This window comes from Anolis sagrei, chromosome 1 (genome assembly GCF_037176765.1).
Source record: "Anolis sagrei isolate rAnoSag1 chromosome 1, rAnoSag1.mat, whole genome shotgun sequence".
NCBI classification, from domain to species: Eukaryota; Metazoa; Chordata; class Lepidosauria; order Squamata; family Dactyloidae; genus Anolis; species Anolis sagrei.
The window spans coordinates 216,687,729-216,715,371 of record NC_090021.1 but is presented as its reverse complement, the minus strand read 5'-3'; the positions used below and the strand labels follow the sequence as shown (position 1 = coordinate 216,715,371).

Below are 27,643 nucleotides of genomic sequence, written 5' to 3'. Positions count from 1 at the left end.
GGGGCATGATCACCTCCTTTGATTTAGCCACTATACACCTTTTGAAGTAGCCTAAAATCCCATTGGGTTTTTTTAGCTGCTGCATCACACTGTTGGTTCATATTCAACTTGTTGTCTTCTAAGGACTTCATCACATGAGTGACAGCAAACACTGTAGAATGCTTGTACTCCAGTTGATCCATGAAGTCTCATGACACCCATCACATAACATGCACTGGTTTTTAGCAAGGCTCTGTGGATGAACTGGGGCACAAGCATCCTATGATTCTGCATCCAGAACAGCGGAGCCTTCCTGTCTTCCATAAGGAACAACTGGGCCAGGGAAGGGGGAAGCTGTATGACACTCCTTCCCCACATGTGATGGGGAAGTGTTGCTGTGGGCAAGATACCAGGATTGCCCCGTGGTCCAGCCAATTTGCCATGGATCCATGTTGAAATTATTTTTGTTATTTTTGGTTCAGCTCTTTAATCTGTTAAGGTTATTTTGAATTCTGATCTTTACTTCTGGAGTATTAGCTTTCCTTTCCAATTTGGTGTCATCTGCAAACTAAACCTTCATCTAAGTCATTAATAAAGATGCTCAACAAGACCGTGCCCAGGACCAAATCCAGCTATACTCCACTAGTTACTTTTTTCCAAGAGGTAGAGGATCCATTTGTGAGCACCCTTTGGATTAGGTGGATTTGTAACAAATTATAAATCCACCTAATGGTACTATTGTCCAGCCCACACTTCACCAGTTTCTTAAAAAGAATCACGGGGAACTTTGTCAAAGACCTTACTAAAATCAACATATGCTACATCCACAGCATTCCCTGCATTTACTAAGCTTGTAACTTTATAAAAAAAGAGAGAAGATTAGTCTGGCATGACATGTTATTGAGAAATACATGTTGACTTTTAGTGATCACAGCATTCTTTTCTAAGTGATTGCACACTGCCTCCTTAAAAATCTGCCCCAGAGTCTTTCCTGGTATTGATGTCAGACCAATTGGATAGCAATTGGTTCAAATTGTATTACATTGTATTAAAACAAGAGAAAATAAATTTATAACTATGTTAGATAGGATACACCACCCACATATCCTATGAAGCAATTCAACTATACAATGATAATCTAAAGACTATAAAAATAAGAAGGGTAATCAAAATAGGTAGCAAAGACAGAAGACTAAGAGAAGGAAAAGATACAAAAACATCTTTTTCCTGAAAACAGGGAAAGCCATAAACATGCTAAATACAATCAACAGGACAGAAAAGTGTTTTTTAAACAAAGCTGCTGAAAAAAAGGGGGACAGCTTAATGTATCCAGCCTTACTAATAATCATAGCTTAGCTCACTGTTTAAGTTTTGATGTGAACTTCCTATCCATGTTAATAAATTCCTGATAATTACTAATTCTTTATACAACTTCACACCTGAGGAAAAGTCTTAATACATTCAGTGATATCATATATCATTTAGATGCCTCCTTACAATTTACATTAACTGGAATTTTATTATGTACTGTGAGACTTTCAAGAACTTCAAGAGAGAGAAAAGATATAGTTTAAGATATATTTCTATAAATATATACAGTGATACAACAACTTACGAGTGACCAAAGTTATGTGTTTTTGAGGGGTAGGAGCATGTGCACTATGCGGTGATGGTGGCATGAGCATCCCCTTTATCAACCACCAATGAGGAGGGAGACAGGGAGGTAGTGGTAGCTGAGGAAAAGAAAGGAGAGCTCAGAGAGCTCTTTTGGGCTGGTGAAGGAGCACGGGGCCTTCTCTCCCCCTCTCCAAACAGTCCCAGTTTCTGGAGGAGCATCCCCTTTTCTTTCTTTGCCCCAATCAGCAAATGCACTTGGTGCGAGCCGCCAACATGAAAATACAAATACAAGAATTTATTAATTCACCTCTCAGGGAGGGGAATTTCCCATCCTGTTCAAAAGAAGTAGTAGTTAGACGGCTGATGAAGAAATCTTCCCTGGATCCCTTGGACCTTAATAATTAAAGACCTGTATCTAACCTTTTTTGGGGGTGGGGGGTGGGGGGGGTAAGGTGATTGAGAAGGCAGTTGCCCAAAAACATTGACAGGGGGAGTGTGTCCTGTTGGTGCTTCTAGACCTCTCAGCGGCTTTTGATTCCATCTTTCTGGAACAGCTGGGCGGTTGGGCATCAGAGTCACTGTGATGAAGTGGTTCTGGTTGTACATCTCAGGCAGGTTACAGATGGTGGTGCTTGGGGATAGCTGCTGCTCCATAAAGGAGCTGCTATATGGTATTCCACAAGGTGCTATCTATCCCCAATGCTCTTTAATATTTACATGAAGCCCTGGGCGGGATCATCCGTAGGCATGTGGTGGGGACACCCAAATATATTTCTCCATGCCTTCAGAAACAGCTTTAGCTAAGAATAGTGTGTCTCCTCTGAATGAATGCCTGAAGGAGGTAATAGGTTGGATGAGGAAAAACAAACTGAAACTGAACAGAGGTCCTTGCCATCAAAAGTCCTAATCTGGGGATGGAGGTATGTAAACCAGTTTTGGATGGGGTTACACTCCCCCTGCAAAACTGTGTTTGTAGCTTGGGAGTGCTATTTGATCTGTCCCTCCAAATGTCAGGAGTGTTTACTACTAGCTTCAGCTACACCACTTCCTAGATTTGGAAGACCTAAAGATGTTAGTACATGTGCTGGTAACCTCAAGGCTGGATTTCTGCAATGTGCTTTACATTGGGCTACCTTTGTACCAAGTTCGGAAACTCCAATTAGTTCAAAATACAGCATCCAGATTGGTTACATCTATGAGTGAGCACATTACACCTATCCTAGTGTCACTCCAATGGCTGCCAATTAGTTCCTGGACAAAGTAACATGTGTTGGTTTTGACCTTTAAAACCCTAAATGATTTGGGTCTAGGTTACCTAAAGGATTGCCTTCTGTACAATTTACTCCAAACACTTAGGTCCTTTGGGGGCCTCAGCGTCAGGCTCCCAGAACCTGACTGGCGACCACCATCCATTGGCCACCCTAAGGCTGTGGAATGACCTGGTGGTAGAGCTGCAACATCTAGATCAGCTGTCGAAATTTTAAAATCATCTAAAGACACATCTTTTCTGGCAGGCCTACCGAAACCCAAATTATTATTATTATTATTATTATTATTATTATTATTATTATTCCCTAAGCAGGGAGATCCAGAGTCGAGGGGCAGCCACTGAGAATGTCCTCTCACTCATTCCTATCAATTGAGCTTGAGATGGAGGTAGAACTGAGAGAACGGTCTCTCCTGAACATCTCAGGGCCTGGGCAGGCTTGTATAAGGGGATGCAGTCAGCCAAATAGCCTGAATCTGGACCATCTATTTATGCATGTGTCCACATCTATAAACTCCAGTAGCAACATCATTGTTCTGCAAAATGGTTTACACTGGCTATGACTGAGGGGTCATTTTGAATAAAAAGAGTAGACAAAGGTTTCTTGTCCACAGTAGACTCCAGTAAACTGCAAGTATTCCACTTATTACAGAAAAATGACTTTCAGTGAAAATGGGATGGTTACGTAAAGAAACAATTCTTAAGAAAACATGAGTAAAATTGGACAAGAAAGGACCTTCCATAATACTAGTTCAGAGAGCACTGGTCAGCACTTTCTTCAGCAATTACCTCTTTAAATGGAAGTTCCAGTATTTTTTAAAAAATTAAAAGGCTAAAGAACTTATTTATTTCATCAATCATTTTGGGAACATGCATATTTTGAGTTGGTAACATGCTTTCCCATCCATGATTGGAAGGTCTCCTTCTTTGTGCAGCTTCCCAATTGTAAAAACACAATTTAGAAAATTCCATTTAAGAATTTTTTTAAAAATATACTTCGGGACTCAGAACACTTTCTTATTGCCGATCAGTTATGGATTGTTTCAACATACCTTTTCTTTCATTTATTTTTCATGTAATTTTCCAGCTGTGAAGGGGAAGATGAGGTGATTTTTATTTCAAAAATTCAGTTTCTCTTTTCAGAGAATCAGTGTTAGAAGGTGGCCCAGGGGCCATAAAGTCCAAACCCCTGATAAGTGCAGGAAATTCTATTAAGTGCATCTAAGGCCCCTTCCACACAGCTGTATAAAATCCACATTGAACTGGATTATATGGTAGTGTAGACTCAATCCAGTTTAAAGCAGATATTGTGGATTACCTGCCTTGATATTCTGGGTTATATGGCTGTGTGGAAGGGCCCATAGAAGTGGCCCATGCTCCAAAGGATCCAGCAACAATCCAAAACAGAGTTTTGCATCAATGGCAGTTGTGAGGTGAAAGGGGAATTTGGAAACAATCCCCACCCCTTTTACTAGCAAAAGAATCCCATTCCATTGCAGAATCTGACACAGGGAAATTGAAGATCTAAGCAATTGAGATGTTCTGTTATATAATCTAGTTTTATAATTTATAATGGCACATTATTTCTCATATTTGTATGGTTTTTTAAAACAAGAATCAAGTATGCTGAACTTGTGGAATTTGAATTATCCTGGCCACCAGAGCATAGGAAGCCATAGGGCACACAGTACTGAAACACAGAGTGAGTGGGTCGAACACAGATGATATCAGGCCTTTGTGCCTTTTGGTTTTGGCCCATCCTCCTGCCTCTATCTCAATATGCTGGTTCCTATGAGGCTGAGTAGGACCCCCTACTCTTTGGAATTAAGATACCTCTGTTCCTCTGTTATATTTAGTATACTGTTTTTCATATATGCATATTTTACTTGCACCTTTTAATTGCATTCAATAGTTGAACTATCAGAGGCAAAAATCTTTACCTTCCTAATTTGCTGAAAATTGTTATGTCTCTTTCCATGAATTACCAGTAAAAATCACACTTGAAATGCAATATAATGCAATTAATCAGGTATTACATAGAGTTTAATAATTCATTGTATAAAGTAGAAGCCATTTTCCAACCACCAGTCACTTCAAGTTTCATAACATCATTTTGATTTTTTTCACAGCCCCCTTAATTGTATTCTGTATATTTTATAAGATATCATAAAGGACACAAATTGCACCATCACATCATGTTATTCAATATGTAATATCAACATGAACTACAAGATACAGAGGATTTTTTTGTAATTATCTTATTCCATGTATGAGTAGTGATAAGACTAATGGTTTATGATCAGGAAACAGAAAGATAAAATAAAAACACAATTAATAATAGTATTAGCTGAAGCTAGGGTGGTTAGTCTGTTCAGCCAGTGGGCCTTTTGATCTTCTCTGAACTAAAAATGGTCTTTTATTCTTCGGGAAACAATTCCTCAATTAGTGTCTCCTTCCTTATGAGGGTGAATATTCATAGCTGTTTTCTCCACACTACAGGATTTCTTTTATGTTCATCTACAATATTCTCTCTATATATTCAAAATTCCTAAGTTTTTGAAAGTCATGTTCTCAGAGAAAAACACATTGATTTTTAATGCAAAAATACAACTTTCTGCATATAGGAACATTTTCTGCACAGTAAAGAGTATGTTCTACGCAAACGCATAATTTATTTCAAAATTTTCTATGCAGAAAAAAAGTCTGTGGAAACCTGGCATTTTTAAACACCCATTAATTCATTAGCAACATTTTGGGACATTGGAAAATGCGGAAAAATGTGTGTGATTTTTGCTGATCTATATTTTAAAAAAGAAGGCTTCTTGGGAAACCCGCCTTTTGACCTGGGAACAAATCACACATTTTCCCCATACCTTTTCTAGAACTGTTCAAGGAATTGGGGGGGAGAGAAGCAAGGAAATAAAACAAAGCAATGTTTCCAAGAATAAGGAAATTGTGCAGACTCTGCAATGAACAAATATTACAGAAAATCCAGAAACAAATAAATGGAGGAGTGTATTTGAAAGCAAGCTGATCCAACATACATTAAATCAGAAGAAACATTATAGATTTTGTCTATTTTGAGATCTTACTCCTGGAGAAAATGTTTTTTCTTTTCATATTTTGGGAGGAAAATGGTTTCTACGAAATAGAAGAAATGCTTTACCAAGGTTAGTGAACCACAAATTGAAATTGCCATTTTATATGAATTAAAATGACTATTCTGGTGGTAAAGTAACATGTAAAAAAAAAACATTTTCAGGAATCAACTTTGACAATTGTAATAATACCAGATGTATACTTACATTATTAAGAGGAGGGGATATGCATTCCGTTCTGTAAACTCCTTTGGAAATGACAACTGTAAAGGAAGTTCTTTTAAGAAAAGAGCAAAACATTAAAGGCTGGTAGTTTCAACGATGAAAACAATCATGATTTCAAAAAGAACATTTTTTCATTAACTTCTAGATATATTTACCATAGTCATCAATGTGGAGCATTTTGGTTTCAGTCCGAAATTTCATTTTCTTTAAAACTGCTTCTTTTAATATGGAATTATTTTCTAATATATAAAATTCTGTAACAACAAAAATAGAAATGACTAAATGAAAAACAGTGTGCATTTAAAATATATAATAAGATGTAAGATAACAAAGGCAAACCAAAATATTATTTTTGAAAAGACAATTATATAAATAAATATATATTTAGCTAAAAATAATGAACAATGACGACATATTAACAATTATGATATATTTAGCTTAATTTGAAATATGAAAATCCTACCTATATATTTTACTGGCTGTAAAAGTTTCCAAGATCTTTTTCACATGTACTGTTGTCAAGCCAGACAGCACCCATCCTTTATCTGTGGGCCCTTCGAGATACGCTCCATATCCCAGGATCTGATCTCAGGTTTTCTGTTTATTCCTGGTTATCTGGTAGTACAAACTCTTATAATACAGTTTAAAGCAGAACTCCTGGATAAGATCCTGGGATATAGGGACTGAGTGGAAGGGCCCTATGTTTAATTTTTTCCACCTAAGTGAAGTATCATCCACTTCTTTTTGAAATACATTTGCTTAGCTTTGGCCCAGCTCTCTGATCTGTTAAGGTCCTTTTGAACTCTGATCATGTCTTCTGGAGAATTAGCCCTAATACCAACCATGCAGGACCCCACTAGTCCCTTCTTTCCAGAAAGTAGATTAACCATTGGTGAGGACCCTTTGGGTTCAGTCACTAGATTATTAATTTTCTGTGTAATGTGCAAGGTTTTTAATAAATAAACTACGTTGTCCTCCATGTTGTAATAAATAGTGAATTTATATAATAATTAAATTTAGGAGAAGCGAAAAACTAAGCAATACACTCAGCACAATGACAGTAAATCCCAGGATTTGGAGTTTACATGATGTGTATGTATCATGCAGAACCTCTGGGATTTCCTAGAAGTGCTTTACAACACCATCACTCCATCTCTTTTTTGATATAGCATAAGGTATTATCTCAACACAAAATCACATCTTGTTGCACAAAATCTTGCCATTTACACATCAGTCCTCTTTGTTAAAAATTGTTTCAATCAGAAAGCAGCAAATCCTTAAAAAACCCTGTGTTTGTTGTTGTATTTTTTTTAATCCAGCTCTATCTGGATAAATATTTGATTGGTTTTCTTGCAATCTTCCTTAATTTATTCAGTTTTTTAATAAAAAAACAACAACAAGAAAAACAAATACTCATTTAGGACAACAAGGGATAATCTTCCGAGAAAGTAATTTCCGGGCAGTCAGTCAAAATGTTATATTAATTGTTTCAGACACAATAATTGAAGCAAATGTCAATCATGTGTTTTCTGCTTTATTAATAGAAGAGATTATCTGGTTTTGTAGGAAGGCATTAGATACATCATTGGTTTTATCACAAATTGCAAATAGCAACCTCTAGACATTGACTAATTTTCTTTCCAAAATGTTCTTACAATTTAATCTTTTCCTTGAATCTTTACAGAGGAGAATTTTAAAAGGGATCAGAGAAGGTCTTTTTTATTTCTACAAGTCTCAAACCACTGAATTGACTACTTGCTGGTCCAATTACCATTGGCAAGGATACTGTAGTTTAAAGAAAATAACAAAACCACCTGCAGAAGGGACCAATTGAATATTGGTGTTTCTTCACTTAAAGCACAGTTATGTTATCCCAAAGATGCACATGTTGACTGGCTGGATAGAAATTTCCTTTCCAAATAATAAACTGAAGCCTAAATTATATATTTAGGTTGAATGACCTTGGTGAGATTTACTTCAGACTAGACAAATATAGGATTCTGCTGTTTTGCATGTTTTGGACTACAACTCCCAAGCCCCCAGACACCTTGGTTTTAATGACTGAATGGTGGTACTTGGGTGCTTGTAGTCCAAAAACATAAATTGTCCAATAATGTTTTAATTGAATTTCAACAATAAAAGTAAGAGCTGATGAAATAAAAATATAAACACTGGCATTAATACAATATTTAAGGAAAGTAATTTGTGTTACACTTTGTATTTTTATACAAATTACAGAAGGATGTTGCTTAATGATATCACAAGTTCTCACACTGTTGCTGTCTTCCTCTCTCCATGTATATAGATAGGTAGGTAGTAGTACTAGATTGCAGGGTTTTAAATAAAAGTAGACTCTGGTTTATTAATTTAGGCTGAATTAGACAAGTAGCACTTGGAAGCTAGCATCTTAATCCAAACTAATTGGATTACAGCTCTAAAGAGTTTCAAGGCACACATTAGAGGTGTGGTAACAGGAACTCAATTTGCATAGTTAGTGAAAGAGATCATGCCACTGTGCCACCTAATTAATGTTACGTATTAACAGAAGATAAAAGATGTACATCTAGTATAAAGTCAGCCTGAGAAATCCTTGGAATGTCATAGTCATTTGATGAACTTTCCTCTATTCTTCTCACTTACTGGCCTGTTTATTGTTGTGATGTAATTGAGATGGGCTTTTAGAAATTAATTCCCTGAAGGTTTTTCTTCTTCTTTTTAAGGAAAGGAAATGCAATAAAATACATAATCAACTAATGTACACCTACTTTCAGGATTACTTGTACTGTGCACACTGACAACTGGAACGCCAGGTCCTGTAAAAACAAATAAAATAGTTACTGTGAAAGTATTTGATTAAATATATGCACCTCAGTATTTCAGCCGAATACAAACCTCATCTGGATATGCTTTAATAGTTTGGCACTCAATACACAAAACAATTAATGCAGGAGTTTAGGACTAAGCCCATGAGTAGTTCGATTAATGCAAAGGCATTACTAGGGTAGTCTCAAGGGGAATAATGCAAGTCTGAAGTATTATTTGTATCTCAATTTTACAGTTGAGAAATTGACACATAGTCCATATATATATCGAACACATGCAGCTAGTATTAAATCAAAAAGAGAAAAGTAGGTATTCAGCACTTTTCAAAGTCACTTGAAGACCACTAGAGAACTGGAAAAAATCCCAAGAGAAATCAGTTTCAAGGACCAGTTCTGCATTGAAACACAGACAAAATATTCCCTGATTTCTAAGTAATGATATCTTGTGGGTAAAGGTGGTGCTTCTCTTTCCAATGTCTAGAGATCTGTTCTGGACCTGCATGGTCTTTCACAATGACATAGGTTTCCAGGCGGAAGTGGTTGTGACAAGGGTTTCCTTGATGCACCTTCCTCTCAGAACACTTCTCCCTTTCACTCTCTATTCATGTCTCCTCAAAATCCATGGCACCATTACCAACAGCTGACACTCCAGCTCAAGTGCCAGAGATTCCCAGTTCTCAATATTCAGCCACATTTTAAAAGGCGAGCTTTAAGAACATCTTTATTTATTTATTTATTTATTGCTGTCAACTAACATTACATTTTCCGTTCTTCAGCGGAGAGTAAAGTAACTGCTTAGGGAGACAGTGATGGGGCATTTGGACAATGTGGGCTGTCCAGTGGCTGATGGTGGAGGATCACTGCTTCAATGCTGGTGGTATTTGTTTCTTCTAGCACGTTGACATCTTTCCGCCTGTCTTACCAAAAGATTTGCAGGATTTTTTAAAGACAACACTGATGGAATCTTTCTATCAGTCAAGATTGTCGATGTTTCGCAGGCAGACAATACAGTTGGAAAGACAATAGCTTTATAAACAAGTATCTTGGTTTCCCTATTAATGTCCCAATCATCAAACACTCTTTGCTTCATTAAAAAAACACTGCAGTTGCAAAGCTCAGATGTAGTTCAGCACTGATGTCAATTTTTGTGGAGAGGTGGCTGCCAAGGTAGCAAAAAGGGTCAACATTTTCTAATGTTACACCATTAAGCTGTATTTCTAGCATTGCAGAGGGTTTGGCTCGTGCCTGATGAAAGGACACTTAAGCTTTCTCAATGTTCAGTGAGAGGCCAAGCTTCCAATATGTTTCTGCAAAGGTGTTTAAAGGAACTTGTAAGTCTAAGTCACAGACTACATTATTGTGACCTTGCTTTTGGTTTTCAGCCTGCTGAGGTTGTAGTGCTATATCTGGTGTGTGTGTGTGTGTGAATGAGTGTGTATCTTCCTTTTTAATGTTCTGTTTATAATTTTACAGCATTTTCTACAGTCAGGCTAGCAAACATTTATTTATTATTTATTTATTTACACTATTTATAGCCCGCCTTTCTCAACCATATGGCGACTCAAGGCAGGTTACAGATTGGCATGATTTGATGCCATGCATTCATAAAAGTGTGATTAAAAACAGTCAACATAACAATATAAAAACATATATAAAAACCATTTCCTATTATACCATTTTTGTTAGGATGGAAGCCTGATCAAATTCAAGTTTTGCTATCCAAAATAATCTCAAACATTTCAAAAATCCTATTGAACAGGCTGGCTTACCTTTGCACTGAAGAATGAAATACTTGATTGTAGGGCTGAATTTTGCATTGAAATATGAGCACTGATCTTTCAAGAAATTGCATGAAAGGCACTGACGATTCAATAAATCAACCGTTGACACACTGAAGCGGCAAAAACATGTATTGATCAAGCATAGTTGAACACTAAGCAAAATATATGCCAAAAATACATTATGACAGGGTGATATTAATCTCTGCCATTCATCAACAGATGACTTATCCCTTTGTTGGATTTCCCTTCACCTAAGACCAATGTTTTGAGATGCGTCTGGAATATGGGAGAGGCAGTCTCTTCCTACAAGGTGAGATACTCTAATGGCACTTAAAATATGTGCACTTCTCAGCATTATGAAGATTCTGTTACAGGTGACTAAACAGAAAAAACTTTGAGGAGAGGCATGTTGCCGGTGATGCCTGAATAGGAATGCAATATTCCCTTTTGAGTTTGGGTGGTGGTGGGTGGTGGTGGGTGGGGTAAACAAAAAGGTAAATTTCTGTCGATTAGTTTGAAAACATACTACTACTGATCATCTCACCTGTGCAACTGTCTTCCTCTAGGTGAATTCTCAGTACTTAAAAAATAACTGTCAAAGAAACAGAAAATGGATTCAGTGCTTTTAATATTCTGTCACATTGATATACAAATTTGTACAATCAAGCTGTTCTAATATTGAAATACTATAAAATACACATTAGCATCATTTGAAATGATGGGAGATTTTACAATGCTGTTTCCCTGCCTGTGAGAAACATTTCTGACCATAGCTTTGACCACAGTCAAACGATTACAATCTTAGCTGCTTCCTAAAAAGTGTGCGTTCCAACTAGTAACATCTTCATCATCTGCTATGTTTCATTTATAATGTGAATACTCCAATCTACCTGATGAATACAATATCTAAAGCTATCTATGATTTGTTATGCACCACTGAGAAATATCAATAGTAACTGAATGCATAGATTCTAATGCATGATAGCATATAGTAAATCTTCAATTTATGCACAAAAGACAAAAAGTACTAAAACTGACAGTTTTTTTTTACTCAATTGTCACTTTCATCTCTACAATCTTGACTTCATGCAGAACTAGCGAGAAAGTTTGCAGCCTTGACCTGATTTAGAGACAGGCCATAGGAGAGAGAACTGCTAACATAAGAATTAATAGTGACCACATTTAATTGCTTATATATCACAGAGTACAAGAACACGGATCAGAGCAATAGCAACCCAAATTTGGGGAGGACTGCACAAATCCATGATATTATGAGCCATGATTGTGACCTAGATGAGTGGCAGATATATCACCCCCTAAACTGGTCTATGTCCTTATAAAGCCACTCCCAAATCCCTTATTGGGATTACTCAGATTACTCTCTGCATAATGACAAAATTATGGATCCAGGAGCTTCAGAAGAAAAAACAATATACAACAAGAAAGCACAATATAAAGCCAATCAAGAAGGCCAGAATACAGTGTGGCATGCCTGTCAAATCCCATGCTACCATTACAATTGCTGTTTCCCCCTTGCAGCTCTTGTGTATCCCAAAACATGTTAAAGAGAACTGGAAAATCCACAGGAACATCCTTTTTTGGCTCTACAAGGGGCTGAAGCAAGAGATGGAAGGGGAGGGAGTCCCAGAATTACTGGTACTGAATCACTGTAATGTTATTCTGGATTTCGGTGAAATATTGCAGTGAGGAAGGCACACAGACTTCTTTACATCAATAGCAAACTCAAATTGCATTAAAGAAATCTTGCCTGTAACTAAAATTGCTCACCAGCCATATCACTTGGCAGGTGGCTTTTGGACATGGCTAGTTAACATGAACTAAAACCAGAACAAGTTGTAAAAGTGGCAGCTGCAAGGTTTGGCCATTCCTAGGCTTTTTATTTAAAGTTTAGGAGTGAAGAAGGGGAGAAATGTCATAAATTACCACTCCCTAGAATCCAAACACTACAACCAAGTCGAATTTAAGGTGCGCTACAAAATAGCTGAACAGTGAACTAGTTCTGTTTTACCATTTAACTTGCAAAGTAACACTGACATACACATTTTGGTGCCTCAAGTGTTAGCCCTGTTTCTGGGTCTATGGCACCAGATTTCCTCTATCAGTTCTAGTTTTTGAGTCATATAACATATGGCATCTAATAGATGCCATCTGCCCGCCCTTAGAAAATTATGATAACCCTATTTAAAAACTGGAGCTGATGTGGTCTATCCAATGCAATTTTCTGAATCACCGCCCCAAATAATCCCAGGAACAGGCCTAAAAACTAAGACGCCAAGAAATTTATTTTTGGAATCAGGCTGTATAATTTTTTGCTTCTCATATGCTCATGCAATAAACATAATGCAAGGTGTTTTTTTTTTAAAAAAATGCAATGCTGTTTTAAGAAAGGTGAGCCTTTCCAAAATTTTCACAAGTTTCACAAGTATACTACATTAAAAAATGTAGTATACAAACAAATGCAACTCCTGAATATATAGATATTTCAAAACACCATAATACCATACTTGAGTTGTGCAATAGAATATCATGAGACTTACCTGATCATTTTATATTGTACAACAATTTTCAGATCCAATGAGGCTTTGCAAATCCAAACATCTAATTAATTTCTACAGAGAATAACAATTTGCCATCATTAACATGTTGCCTAGTCACCACTGTTGACTAGAATACGCCCTCGGTGACTGAGTGGTGATTCAGAACCTTTGCTATTCATTGCACACATCTGGCTGGACCTCTTAATTTATAGAGGTCATTAAATATGCTCAGTTAAACTTATCCTGTAATCGGTTATCCAGCTAACTAACTATGGCAAAAGCCTATTGTTTTGTTTTCAAAAGAAGTTCAGCTTGAGTTCTTCTTTATTGTGGCTCAGGGTGCTTCCAGACAGGGCTTAAACCTGTGCTGAAGCAGGTTTAAGAAACTCTCTTCAGTGTGGGATTAAGTCACCACGCCTGCCCAAAAAATGGGCTTTCCTGGTAGGGTATCCTCATGCCATTGCGGTAACTATCATAGTGGCATGGGGCCACCTGAACTCCCCTCGCCACCAAAAAAAGCCCTTAAAAGAAGTAAAAACTTACCAGGCTGTCACAATGCTCTTCCAGCAGGCCTCTGGGAATGAAGAAATGATGGGGCAGGAGTCAGGGTAGGAGGAGGAGCAATTGTAAGTTTTTATTTCTTTTAAGGGCTTTTTGTGGGTAGGTTGGGGAAGGTGGTGGGTGCTTTCTCAGTTCTCTGAGCTCATGTGGTCTGAAGAACTAAGAGAGCTGTGGGGACTGACCCCCAGGAGGATCCAGGAGTCAATCCCCACAAGTCCACTACTTCATTAGACATGGGCCTTTCAGGAAGGCTTGGGTCTAATGGGGTACCTAATTACTTCAGGACAAAGCAGGGTTCCATCATTTTGGGGCCCGTCTGGAAGGGCCCTCAGATTAAACAGAGTGGGAATGAGATATTGCTGTTTAACTTCAACTCCTTGCCCAGTTGTACCTAAAAAGCGGTTTGGTGGCTTTGTCCTCTTTTCCTTTCACTGTAATCATTTGGAATTTTCAAAGGGAAAGAAGCAATTTTGAACTTTCCTGCAATTTTTCTCTTTGTTTCTTTTTTCTCATGGGACATTAGGCAATGAAAGGTAATTTGACTTTTCATAACATTTTCCCCATTTTAAAACTTTTTAAAAAATATTTTGTGCACAGCCCCATGTATTTCTGCAAATAATAAGCATGGATGAACTGAAGTACAGTGCTTCAATGCACTAATTTTAACTTAACAATAGGGAGGCAAAGAATATTTCCTGCCATTGAAGATCTTCTGGAGAAGATCTTCCCAGGTATACTAGCAGCTACAAGAGGGAGGGTAAAGAGTCTGGTTGTATGAACACATTTCCATTTCACCTAATTGATCTTAACCCTGATGCTTGTAACTAATTGTGGTTAATGTTTTATATGGAAACCATGGTTGGTAGAAAGTAAAGAACAATTCTGCAAACATGACTACTCAGAAATAACTCCTATCAATTTCAATTGAATGTGCTCATTGTTAATCAGCATAACAATACAGTCTTAACAACTCTGAAAAACATCATATCAGCAACACCATTCTTGTAGAAAATGTTGAGATTTTGTTTTCTTTTGACAATATTTGGGAGGGAAACCTGGATTTTCATTTGTAACTATTAAGACCCTTCTCATTAATACTTACTGAAACCACAAAAGAATAAATAAATAGTCAACGTAACTGCCTTGAGTCACCAATTGGCTGAGAAAGGTGGTATACAATTACAGTAAATAAATAAATAAAAAACCACATCTAACATTGTAATATTTGAAGATTTGAAATCAATATGCATTCAGAATATTTATAGGGAAAACTACCACAAATGTAGCTTTACTATTATATATTTTATTTATTTACTTTTATTTCAGCAAATGTCAGATAAAAGACATAACAGTCCATCCTTATTCTTTATCTGATAAAGGACCATGCAATACATTAGTAACGGAAATGAATCAAATTTCTCTATGTATTTATAGTTATAACTTATATTAGTGTCTGGAAATGAAAGAGGCATGGTGAACAATACTATTTCCAGTAAAATGAATTTCATCTTGATAACACAGATATTTTACCTGAAAAGACAAAGAAAAATAATGCTCACATCTTTTGCGTATTTTCATCATATGCCAAGATTTTGACAACTTCCCAGTTTCCTGATGTTAGATGGCGAATGCTAAACTGTTCACTCTTGGTCTGAAAGGTAATAAATAGTTTAACCAGATTCCTCTCCATGATTTATCTTTCATCCAAGATTGCGTGTACCTGTCATCATTTAATGGCCTCTAAAATGGAAAAAAACCTGGCATATATACAAATATCTGCACTTAAGACTAGGAATGTTAAGACTATTGTCAGCTTCTTTTGGTGGTTTCAAAAAATCTTTGAAATATTTTAATCCTTCTCCAAAGGACATGTCCTTGTACAACATATTTTTTTTCCATTTTGAATAAACAAAACTTTTTCCCAAAGTACAAAAAATTGGACAGTGAAGAAGGTTGTCAGGAAGAATATAATTTGGTGCCAGAGAAGAGTTATGTAAATACTATGAACTGCTAACAAGACAAATTAATGAGTCCTAGATCAAATAAAGCCTGAACTTTCCCTAGAAGATGAGGACTAAACTATAGCATAAAGTCATCATAGGTCATAGGTCAAGTTGACTTTCTAGCAACATGCCAGCATAAAGCAATCGAAAACATGACAAGATATTTATACCTTTGCCTACTGAAGAGACAATTTTTCAGTATTTCATGTTTGGTTTACTGTATTTTCATCCTGCTTTACAACATGTCTAAATGGAAAGTAAAGAATTACATCCCTACATCCCTACTTGGAAAACATAGATAATTGTTCCATGAATATATTGTGCTTAATTCCATGCAGGAACATAATGTATAGAGGCTGCTAAGATAAAGGTAAACTGTTTACATAGATAAACCTCCATGAGGTTGGGATCACGTCTGCAATCTGTTTGCCGTATTGGGCAAAAGTCAACTTACGCCTGGAGTTTGCTTCACCAGATGCATGAACTCTCATCAACAATTTGCACATATTTGTGTTTGGGAGCCAGGGAAGGAGAGTAAGTTAAATTACAACGAAACACAAAAATGTGTTACCAGTGACAATTCTGCATTCATAAGAATGAGAAAAAACTCCCACAAACATTCTCTGGATGATGAAAGGAAGCAAAGTCTTTTGTTTCAAGACAAAGAAAGAATTGAGAATAAATTCGTTCAGTGACAGTAAGCCAAAATGGGCCCCATAGTTGCTCCATATAGGTTCCTTTCTTTTTCAAACCAACTAGTGATTTGGGCATTGGACTATGATTCTGGGAGAATAGGATTCAAATATTTGTTTGGCAGTGGTAACCTACTGGGTGACCTTGGGCAAGTCATACTCCCTCAGGGTCCGTACAGACAGTACCTTTATCTCAGGAGCTGCCACTTAAAAATGGAGGGTGGCCAAATGAAGCCTCTAGTAAAACAGGATTAATTTGAGACAAAGCAGGAAAACCCTGCTTTATCCCAAATTAATTAGATAGCCCTATTGTGAAAGGCCTTGGTTTGATGGACAAAAGGGCCTGTATGGAACTTCCCTGGGGCTTTTCCATACGCTCATCTAGCACCTTCTGGGCTCCTGAATCACAGAAGGTGTGAGATGGCCCCTAGCCCCTTCCCAAAACCCCCCAGAATAGCCCTTAAAATGGTGAAGAACTTACCAGGCCACCATTAGGTCTTGAAGCACATTTTCTGGAAGGTATCATTACGTTCAAGATAGTGGGGGGGGGGGGGGGGAGAGGACAAACTGCTCCTCCCCCTTTCGCTTTCTTGTGTATAATGGTTTGTTCCAGGAAGTGTGCTCTGAGACCCAATGGCAGCCTGGTAAGTTCTTCACTATTTTTAGGACTTTTCCAGGGGGGGGGGGGTCTGGATGCCCTACTGGAATGGCTGGCAAGGCATGTGGACCCCCTATCCCTCCAAAAAAACCCACGTGTTTTCTAAGGTGTGTGCGGACTTCAATGCAAATCCAATCACATTTTAAAAACTTGATTCCATCTACATTAATGTGCTGTGTGGAACTGCCCTCAGTCTCAGAGGAAAGCAGTCAACCTTCCTCTGAATAAGTATTGCCAAGAAAACCCTACGGCAACTTCATTTTAGGGTTGCCATAAATGAGAAACAACCTGTAAGCAGACAACAACAATAAACGGGGACAAGGGGACTTCAACTTAGAGTCAGCACTCCTTTTGGGTCTGCTTATCATCATTCCTGAAGAGATAAGCAGTAACCTGTTCTAAATATACTGCTCCACAACTTGAGACTTCCTTATTTTTTTCTCACTGTCGACGTGAAAGTCCCTTTCAATCTTTGAATCCAAGTCTGCTTTTTCATTATTCTGTGGTCGCTTCACAGGCAATTGGAACAATGCCCTTCCAAGCATTCATGGGGAAGACACAAACTGTAACATTCCTTCATGCATACATTCTTGTGTTAATGTAATAGAAACTCATTTTTATGCATACCCATGGGGCTTACTGGAAGCTGCAGAACTGACACATGCACTCAATTCTTCTGTCTCTCTGAAATGATTCACTATTAATTTCCTAGAATCCTTAGTGACAGTCTGGCAACAAGCCACAGTGCTTACAACCAATGACGTTTCCTCAAAATAGCATGTCCCTATGGAATTCAGGGAACTAACATCATATTTTCTTAATTATTTTTCATATTTGTCATGCAAGTGGACAACTTTATGCAGCACAGCTACAGCAACTTCTGAGACTAGCAGTGTGTTATATTGTACTATGCTGGGAAGTTGGGCAGCAGTACCACATTAGCTCCTGGTTCATACATTACAGATGGGATAGGTAACCCCCATTGGACCTTTTAAATTCCTTTCTATGGGAAAACAAAAAAACATAATAAATCTGACATAAATCTCAGGATATCAAACATATTTTAAAACAAACACAACGACTGTGTTTGGGAGCTTAAGGGAGCTCAAAAACTATACCTCCCCCATTCCTGCATTTGATTGTCAGGAGTGGTTTGCATTAATCATGTAGTATATGACAAGCATGAAGAAACAACTGGCAAATGCATTGTTTGGATTAGAGTAAGAATTGTGGACTTAAAACAGTTTGTGATAGATATTTATTGGGCTGTACAATAAAAAAATGTTTATCTGATTTGGGTTGGGGAAGCTTATGGGCCAACCCAGTGGCTTTGGTGGTACTGTTGTTTGACTACTACATGTTGGGGTTATAGCCAAGCTTTCCTATGGAGATAATCCCAAACTACTAAGTATTGCTTCCCTAGTGCATTGCTACCACGAGAGGGAAGGAAAACCTTGTGGCTGTGCCAACCTCATACCCAGAGAATCTGTGTGGAAAGGGAAGAAAAGTGTGGTAAATCCTATTCAAAAGTGAGACAAATACTATTCAGAGAACCTGAAAAAAGGAAGAATCATCCAGTCCATAATCTAATACAATATGAACCCGGCTAGAAGAAACTTACCTGAACATCAAACATAGCAATATGGTGGAATTCACCACGGCCCCCTTGCTTAACAGGAACTGTCATAAAGAATTTGTTGCTATCTTTAGAAAAAACTGGCTCTTCGTTCTATAAGAATTAAACAGGATCAGCATTTTATTTTTTTTCCCAGTTAAGCTCTGTTCTGTATAAGCTGTCACTAGTGTGAATAAAGCATGCAAATTTACAGCTTATTGAAGGGAAACAAGATTTTATGATAAAAATTGTCAAACCAGGAAAGCAGAGAAATCATGCAAGAACTTAAGTTTTCTATCAAAACAGTCTTTCTATGAAGACTTTTGCAAAGAGCAACAATCCTTAGCAGATTTGTAACGAAGGAAGAAAATATAATTGTGATTAAGAATTTTTGTAGGAAATTTACATGACACTTCAAAACTTTAATCTTTTTGTGATATTAGAAATATTGCATTGGAACAATCATTTACTTCAAAGTTGATTGAGTTTTGTGGAAATAATTGGTATGTAGATATTATGGGCTCATCTACACAGCAAGGGGGGGGGGAAGGACTCACCTCAAATAAAAGGTTGGCTATCTTCATGACACAGCTACTTCTAGTTAGTTTCCTAGTTTTTTTCATTCAAGTTGACTTTGCTCTCCTTTGGGCAAAATCAGGGGATATTCCAGAGTTTGATGGAAACTCCAGAGAATTTTGCAGATTTGGGACAGTCTGTACTGATATATTGGGTCTGATTCTGCCCATGCTGGTCATGTAGGTGCACCATTCTGAAATCAGCAGAGGCACCTACAACAACCAGGAGTTCCCATAAGCTTTGTAGGTGGGAGCAGTGGCAACACAGTGGAGGTGAGATGCACACTGCCCCAAAGGAGAGAATGAGCTCCCCAGCCCTGGGAACAACAGCTCTAGAATGGACACAAACTGACCAGTGTAGATGAATCCCAAATGCAGGAATATGTGAGTTCAAGTAAACTACTACATAACCAAGTTTCCATTTTTATAATATTTTTGTGCTCCTTTGTTTGCTTGTTCCTTGGCCTATAGATATGACTTTTATTCCTTTCTAAGATCCAAACATTTCATGTTAAAATTGGTTGCTAGTACAAATCAAAACAAAATGGAACAAACAAAAATGCAGTGGCTACTGTTAAGACAAGAAAAAAATAACCTCTTGGTTAGCACCTAAAAGCCCAATAAATGAATTGTTTGAATGGGGTGCTTTGATCAAGCCAGAACCTGAAAATTTGTTTTTTTGGGAGTATTGAAAAGCAGTTTAAGGCACCATTTTTCTATGTAGCAAATAACATTTTTATTAATTCTTGTTTAAATGTTACCTTTTGGTGAGTGAAATTAATTCTGGAGGATTTGGCATTGTTTTTGTATATTTTTGCAAAGAAAGCAATGGAGTAGCAATGATGATCTTACTCTTTTGACAACAGGCTTTAATGAATGTATTTTTCACAGTACTATGTAATGAAATAATATTTAAATTATTACACCACGTTCTGATGTAACAGCTCAGTTTGCCCTACCCTAACCTGTGGCCCACCCCTCATATTTGTAACAATTTCATAAGAATGTGCTGAGCCTTATCTTGGCTAACACTTTCATAATGAAGTCATTCATTGGATGCTTTATTCCACTTCAATGTGCACATAACAAATCATTTGAAATTTTGTCTAGTTCATGAAAAGTCACTAGTATCAAACAGCTGACACATGTAACATTGATTCTACGCACTTGTATTGGAATACCTTTCTAAGGCACCATCACAATACTCTTAGGTAATGTCAACACAGGCCACATATCTCAAATCATGTCAGAATTTGCTCCTGGACACTGGATGGTGTTCAAGGACATCCAATCCCTAACATGGAATAAAATGGTTAATCTGATTTTACCTTGTGTTAAAAGAAGTCAGGAACTGCTCTAGAGCTTCCCCAAAACTCTGGAGCATCACAGTACTTCGGAGTTGGTGCAGACAGCTGGACTGGTTCTAACTGGAAATACCATCCCATTTCCTTTGCACTCCGCAGCACAAGGAAAGGGGGTGGCACAATCTGGGTTATTGTTCATCATTGAATCAACAGCCATTGAGCTTCAGAGAACTCCCGGCCATTTCTGCTCACTTTTGCTGATGTCAGCAATGGTGCCCTTATAATCTGAAGAGGGGAGGAGAAGCAGCAATGCTCCAGACCATCCCCAAATTTAGGCGTCCATGTTGATGCACCCCTTTAGTTCAGCTTTTCTGATTCTTCATGTAATTTGCAGTTACTGCCATGATTTAAAAAAAAATCTTCATTCAAGTTTTAAAAATAGCTTTAATTAAAAAAATAACTTTTTAACATCTTATTTATCAATATAGTAACACAACCATACCTGTTTAGAAAGCCACACTTCAGAAGTAAATTCATATTTCTAAAAAAGGATAAAAGAAAAATAATTATAATTATGAAATTCATAGAAAGGTTCTGCTCAGTGAAAATTATTCCATTTTACTGCTCATTACACTGCAGTAGTAGCAAGAATAAAAACTTCACAGAGCACTGATCATCCAATAGTATTATATTTTATAAAATAATTAAGTTCTCACAAAAGACTGCATCAGTGTTACCCTGAAATAATATTCAATATTAGTATATCTATTACAATTTTTAGGACTCACTCCTATTCACAGTGCTTTTCTACCACAGCACATACTATGAAATAGTAAGCAATTGTATTAATTGTATGGGACTATTGTTTTTTATATATATATTGTTTGTTATATGAGCAATTATACATTGCCATAATAAAGTGTTTAATGCAGCTTTCATAGAGAAAAGAGAATGCATTTGTCAGCCTAAATACAATTAAAAAAAAAAACTCTGCACACCCTTTGCAGCACAATCAATGTGTACTTGGAAGGCAATGCCTTAGAGTTAAATGGGACGTCCCTCAATCTAAGTATTTTCTTGGAGTATTTAATTATGAGAGGTACAGATTTCATGGAACTTTTTCAATACACTTTCCTGCATGCACAAGAAGCTTATCTTTAAAGACCCAATGAAAGAAAGAGGAGTGTGTGCGTGTGTGTGTGTGCAGAGACAGAGAGAAAGATATTCAGAATAATGTCTTTCACATTGTACATAGTATCACATTGTTTATGTCATGAAGGATTTTAACAGAAACTCTATTTTAACAAAAATAAATGTACTTCCCTCAGAGTAAAGTTCCAAACCTCAGTAGATAAGAAGTTGTCCAGGGAAAACAACAAACTGCTTACCATGCTACAAGCACCAGTTGTTGTCTCACACACTGTAAGGATCGATAAGTTCTGGGGTCTGTTTAACCACCGCACCACCGTCTTCGTATTACTGACCCACTTCACCATCATTATGTAATATTCTCTGTGGTGGAGATACATTTTAAAATACAGCAGTTATAAAATGCACATATAAATTGTGAAATTATACCACAAGCACATCAAGGAAACAGACCTCTGCACTGGCCCATTCAACAGCCTATTGATAGATGTAGAATTCCAAAACCACATTTCACATTTGCATTTAACTTCTCTGGCTGTTTTAATTTATTTTAGATTTAGATTAAGTTTCATTCTTCTGCTTTGTGGGTCTGCCACCTTTTTTGTGAACTTTCTAAAAAGTTCCATCAATAAGTCAAATAGAAATGTTGCTAACAGGCAAACAAGAATGTTAAAAGTATTCCATAGACATTTAAATAAATTAACATAAAATAGGCTCAAGATGTTTTATTAACTTATATTTGATTCAACTAAGGAAAACCATCATTGAAACAACTGTATACATGATAGTTCTTTTAATGGAAGGAAACTGACAACAAAAATATAATATGCCAAGGGTGTTCTCTAAAGATTTTATTTAGGAAGTGGAGCACAGAAATCTGCAGACTTAGCTGCTTCTGTGGGCAAGTATTTTTTTAAAAAATGAGCGTAAACATTTTTAGCGAAATAAAACAATTATGTGGAAAGGCCTTCTCAATAGTGCAAACAACCCCTCTTCTTCCAGGTCTCATTTGACTGTCACACCGATGTTGTTTCTTTGACCACCCCTATAATCTGTCAAGAATAGGAGGTTTGCTGAATTTAGTTCAGGATGCTACCATGGCTGATAACAAACAGCATTTTACTATCATAATTCAAATTATTAGTGATCATAATTACACACAGCCATCCAATTCTAGAATCATGGGTGGCATCTCTGAAACCTCCCAAACCTTATTACATGGTTCTACTCAAAGACTCCTTAGCTTCAGGTCTGCACTATATTGTAGTAAAGTAGAAGCTTCGTTAGGTCTTGAGGATGCATGTTTTTCTACCAGACTTAACAGCTACACTGCCATCTTGCACTGTGCCCAATTTACCCCTCCCCCCACACACAACCAACCCCCCCCCCCCCCCCCGGCCAACAAAAGAACCTTCATTACTCTAGAGCCTATAGGATCCATCATGTTGGATAATCAAATGGTCTCTATGAAACATAGGAGAGTTAAATTATTGTGCAGGAAATGGCTGAATTTCGGTTCTGGTTTTATAAACACACAAACATGAATGTGTGTACACAAACCTAAAATAAAAGTGGAGAAAATGTCTCCTGGAGAAAAAATTATGAGGATCCACAATGGTCCTCATCTATATAACTATTTTATAAAACCGAGTAACCACACTATATTACATATGTATATCAAAGACTATGAGATGAAACTGAAATGAATAGTCCCTGACATGCATGGCTCTGACAAATAATATCATTATTAATGTATTCTGATGTTTAGTTCATGATTTCTTGACAATAAACACCTGAAAACTAACCTCCAATACAAGACAATCTATGTGCAAAATTACATTTTTGTCCTCCCTCCTTCCTGTTTTCAAGTAGATGGTTCAAACTGATGACATTTAAACAACCATCCTTTCCATCCTTATTTTAGAGTAGCAAACCCCACTGAACACAGAGGTTTAGTTCTGAGCCAGTATGAATAGGGTGGTGCTGCGAAATACTTTCCAGTACTGCTATCTTCCTCCTCTTCCTTCACACAATTCTCTTTTCTTTTTTAATTCTGGCTAATACACGAAAATATTGTAAGAATCTGTTACTGGCTACTATAATAAGTGCAAAATCAACAGAGACACTATGCTGAACACACAAAAGAAGATTGCATTATCACCCTGTTAGCACAGATACATTTCATAATACATAAATTAACCTTGATGAAGGACTTACAGCTTTATTACAACAATATTATTCTGAAATGCCATCATTATAACTTCATTGGATGATACCCAACAATATGGAAGAGGCCAATATACTGTTGCCCTTGTGGCTGTATCTTCTACCAGGAAAGAGCAAACAAAACTACTAATAAAAGGAAACACTGGTAACAAGACCAAAAAACACTTGTTGTGATAAAAAGAAAAAAATGAGCAAGAAGTAAAAGTCCTGCACCATTAGAATGACTCAGGTGGGTACAACCCATAATGTTTTAAAAAAGTGGTTTAGAACCAAACTCATGATTATTATTTCAGATAAGATACTGTATTTTAGAATTCAGTTTGGAAGGTCTTGACTATAGTCTTGTAGTAGTAAATAGCTGGAGAGGTAGCAATCCAATTGTTGGAGAGATCTTGGGCTTTAGATATTTTACCCAAGGGAAGGCTCAAGGTGTTTTTAAAAAGTAGTACCACTATTGGACACATAAGGTTGTTCTCTTATTCCTCCTTTCTAGTGCAATTGCAAATTAATTGGGCAAGAAATCAAATAAAGTGGCTCTTATTTAACCCATCTTTCTATGTCTGGTCTTATTATTTCATGGTTGGTCATCATGGTTGCACCCTGGTGATGCAATGGGTTAAACACCTCTGCTGGCAGGACTGAAGACTGACAGGTCACAGGTTTGAATCTGGGGAGAGCATGGATGAGCTCCCTCTATCAGCTCCTCATGTGGGGACATGAGAGAAGCCCCCACAAGGATGGTAAAAACATCAAAACATCTGGGCGTCTCCTGGGCAATGTCCTTGCAGACGGCCAATTCTCTCACACCAGAAGCAACTTGCAGTTTCTCAAGTCACTCCTGACATTTTTAAAAAAAATCAAATACATATCTTGTAAGACCTTGCTATACTTTGAAGTTAAAATGTCATGCTGGTTTGGAGTCAAAATGCTACTGCCAGGTTTCTTGGTACTCTTCCTTTGTCTTGACACTCTAGGGTGAGAAGGGTGGGATAAAAATATGGTAAAATAAAAATTGTAGAGCTGCAAACGTTAGCACAAAGTAGGAAGAGTATCAGAAATAACATCAGTTCCTGCAAAGTATTTTTTTTCAAGCACTGAAGACTACTTTTCCCTGTCTTCCTCCCCCTCTCTGAGGGCCCTTCCACACATCCTTATATCTCAGAATATCATGACAGAAAATCCCACAATTTCTGCTTTGAACTGAGTTATCTGAGTCCACACTCAGATAATGTACGATTTTTTGCCTTGATATTCTGGGATATAGGACTGTATGGAAGGGCCCTGAGTGTGTTTCTGCATGTGTGAGAGAATAGTGACAGAGAACAGAAACAACTACATGGATTTAAAAATATTTTGGTTTATAATATTGTAAAGCTTCAATTTTCTGTAACCAGGACATTATGCTTTCACAGGTTAAGTTAAAATTAAAATTTATTTTCCTTCAAATCCACACATTTCTTTAGGCTTTTGTGATGTGGGCAGAGAATGGAATTTTAAATCGTGTGTGACTCAAAGAGAATAAATGAAATTTTAAGTAAGACTGCATACATCACAGATTAAAAATGAGATTGTTGCCTACTTTCAGATTCAGCATTTTTTCCAAAGGGACAGTATTTCCTGTGTATACATACTGGGTTGAAATGAGGAGAAAAGATCTCCAGTCAGAAATAACACCAGGTCTGTTGAGTTAGTGGGAATACAGTGCTAACACAAGTAGCAGGAATATGAAGATAAAATCTGTGGGTGCATAATTTTGATTAGTTCAGAGCTATACATACAGCTTTCCATTGTTGGGAAGAACCTGAGTTAGAGCTTTCCTTTCTCTTTCTGATCTCACTTTATACCTAAGCACAGAGGGCCCTTGATATCCACTGTCATTTGGCTCCAGGTCCCCTCTATGGATGCTCAATCTCTGTTATTTATAATGGTGTAATAAAATGGCTTGCTTTACATGAAATGGCAAAAACAAAAACAAAAATTTTTTAGAATGTTTTCAAGATCTAAATGGCTGAATCTATGAATACAGAATCCTTGATATGGAGGGCTTATATATTTAGCTAATGAAGACTACTGGCCATTGTCATTTTTGTGATCAAATACATATAGTAAATAATTAATACGATTGTCAAGCGAGTAAAGATAGCTTTAACGCAGAGGGTTCTTGACATTGGTAATAACACATAGATTACCAAGGACAAATTAATGTTTGGAAATAATTGCATTGTAATTTCGAGGGAAAGCAGCTGGGGAAGGGAGCTGGCTTGGGGTGAAGACTAAGGGATGTAGACACAATTAGTGTAAACTCGCAGGCTTACACAGGGTACTTTATGGGCAACCACAGCCTGGTTATTCAGGATACCTGCAGCATTGTTATGGAGAGCAACCGATTCCAAGTGTTCCTGCCTCTGAGTATGGTGCTTATAATGGGTCAATGATAAGATATCCACTGATAGGCCCACGACAAGGTTCTCTAAGAACTCCTGCCACTTCTGGAACAGCTGCATCAACATGCTGGACCACTCTAACAACCACCATGTCAGACTACACAGAGAAGCCATGGATATCCACAAGCATGTGGACAATTTCAATAGAAAGGAGGAAAATATGAAAATGAACAAAATCTGGCTATTAGTATTAGAAAAACTCTAAAATTACAACAGCAAAACAACAGAGAGGAAACAATCAGGTACATCTAATCACCTGTCAACAAAAGATTGCCCCAGACACTGCCAGGCCATCAAATGCTAATCAAGGTGGTCAGTTGAAACATTCACACCTAGCTCCAACAGACAAGAGTTCTTTGTGCCACCCTGGTCAATCCACAGATATATAAACCCATTTTCCTAGTTCCAACAGACCTCGCTACCTCTGAGGATGCTTGCTGTAGATGCAGGCGAAGCGTCATGAGAGAATGCCTCTAGAACATGGCCATATAGCCCGAAAAAACCTACAACAACCCAGTGATTCCGGACATGAAAGCCTTCAACAATATGCTTCATTGATGCCATAGACTGCTGCAATATAAAGATGTGACCTGTTTAAGTTGAGATGGACAAAGCTCCTTCCTCCTTGCGGCCACTTATATTCATATGCCATTTCTGTCAGAAATTTTTTAAAAATTACACAAAGCAATATGAATTTTTATAGTGTTTCATTAAATAAAGATATACACCAGCTAGGTTATCCATTTTCAGATAAAGTTACACTGAATTAAATATCAAGTTCCAAAATGCTTACCTTGATTTAAAACTGTCTGGTGGCATGAGTTCTAATGTATGTGTTGGTCCATATAGATTGACTACATATAGCTTTACTGTTGGATTCTTTTCTCCTGCCTTAAGAGAAAAAAATAGAATGAAAAAGCTGAATGTGCATCTATAAAGATAAGGAAGAACCCATGCAAGGAACCAAACTATTAAACACACAACACATAAATCAGAGCTTCTCAGGCTACCTGAGAGCATATGACTGCTAATTATTTTTACCAGAGTGCCAGGGATCGACATTATATTT

At 37.2% G+C, this 27,643-nt stretch overlaps 1 protein-coding gene across 2 annotated transcripts in view; it reads right to left on the bottom strand.

Annotated features, from left to right (window-relative positions):
* The window catches only part of DPP10 (dipeptidyl peptidase like 10), a 685,879-nt gene that overhangs the window by 28,151 nt on the left and 630,085 nt on the right, over window positions 1-27,643 (bottom strand). For both annotated transcript variants that reach the window (XM_060775698.2, XM_067473093.1), the window contains exons 10-19: window positions 27,368-27,465; window positions 22,144-22,267; window positions 21,258-21,296; window positions 18,883-18,990; window positions 15,468-15,559; window positions 11,334-11,381; window positions 10,778-10,899; window positions 8,952-8,999; window positions 6,342-6,440; window positions 6,169-6,238 (exon numbers count right to left, since the gene is read on the bottom strand). In XM_060775698.2, the coding sequence (XP_060631681.2) occupies window positions 6,169-6,238; window positions 6,342-6,440; window positions 8,952-8,999; window positions 10,778-10,899; window positions 11,334-11,381; window positions 15,468-15,559; window positions 18,883-18,990; window positions 21,258-21,296; window positions 22,144-22,267; window positions 27,368-27,465 (848 nt within the window). The remainder of the gene's footprint in view (window positions 1-6,168; window positions 6,239-6,341; window positions 6,441-8,951; window positions 9,000-10,777; window positions 10,900-11,333; window positions 11,382-15,467; window positions 15,560-18,882; window positions 18,991-21,257; window positions 21,297-22,143; window positions 22,268-27,367; window positions 27,466-27,643) is intronic.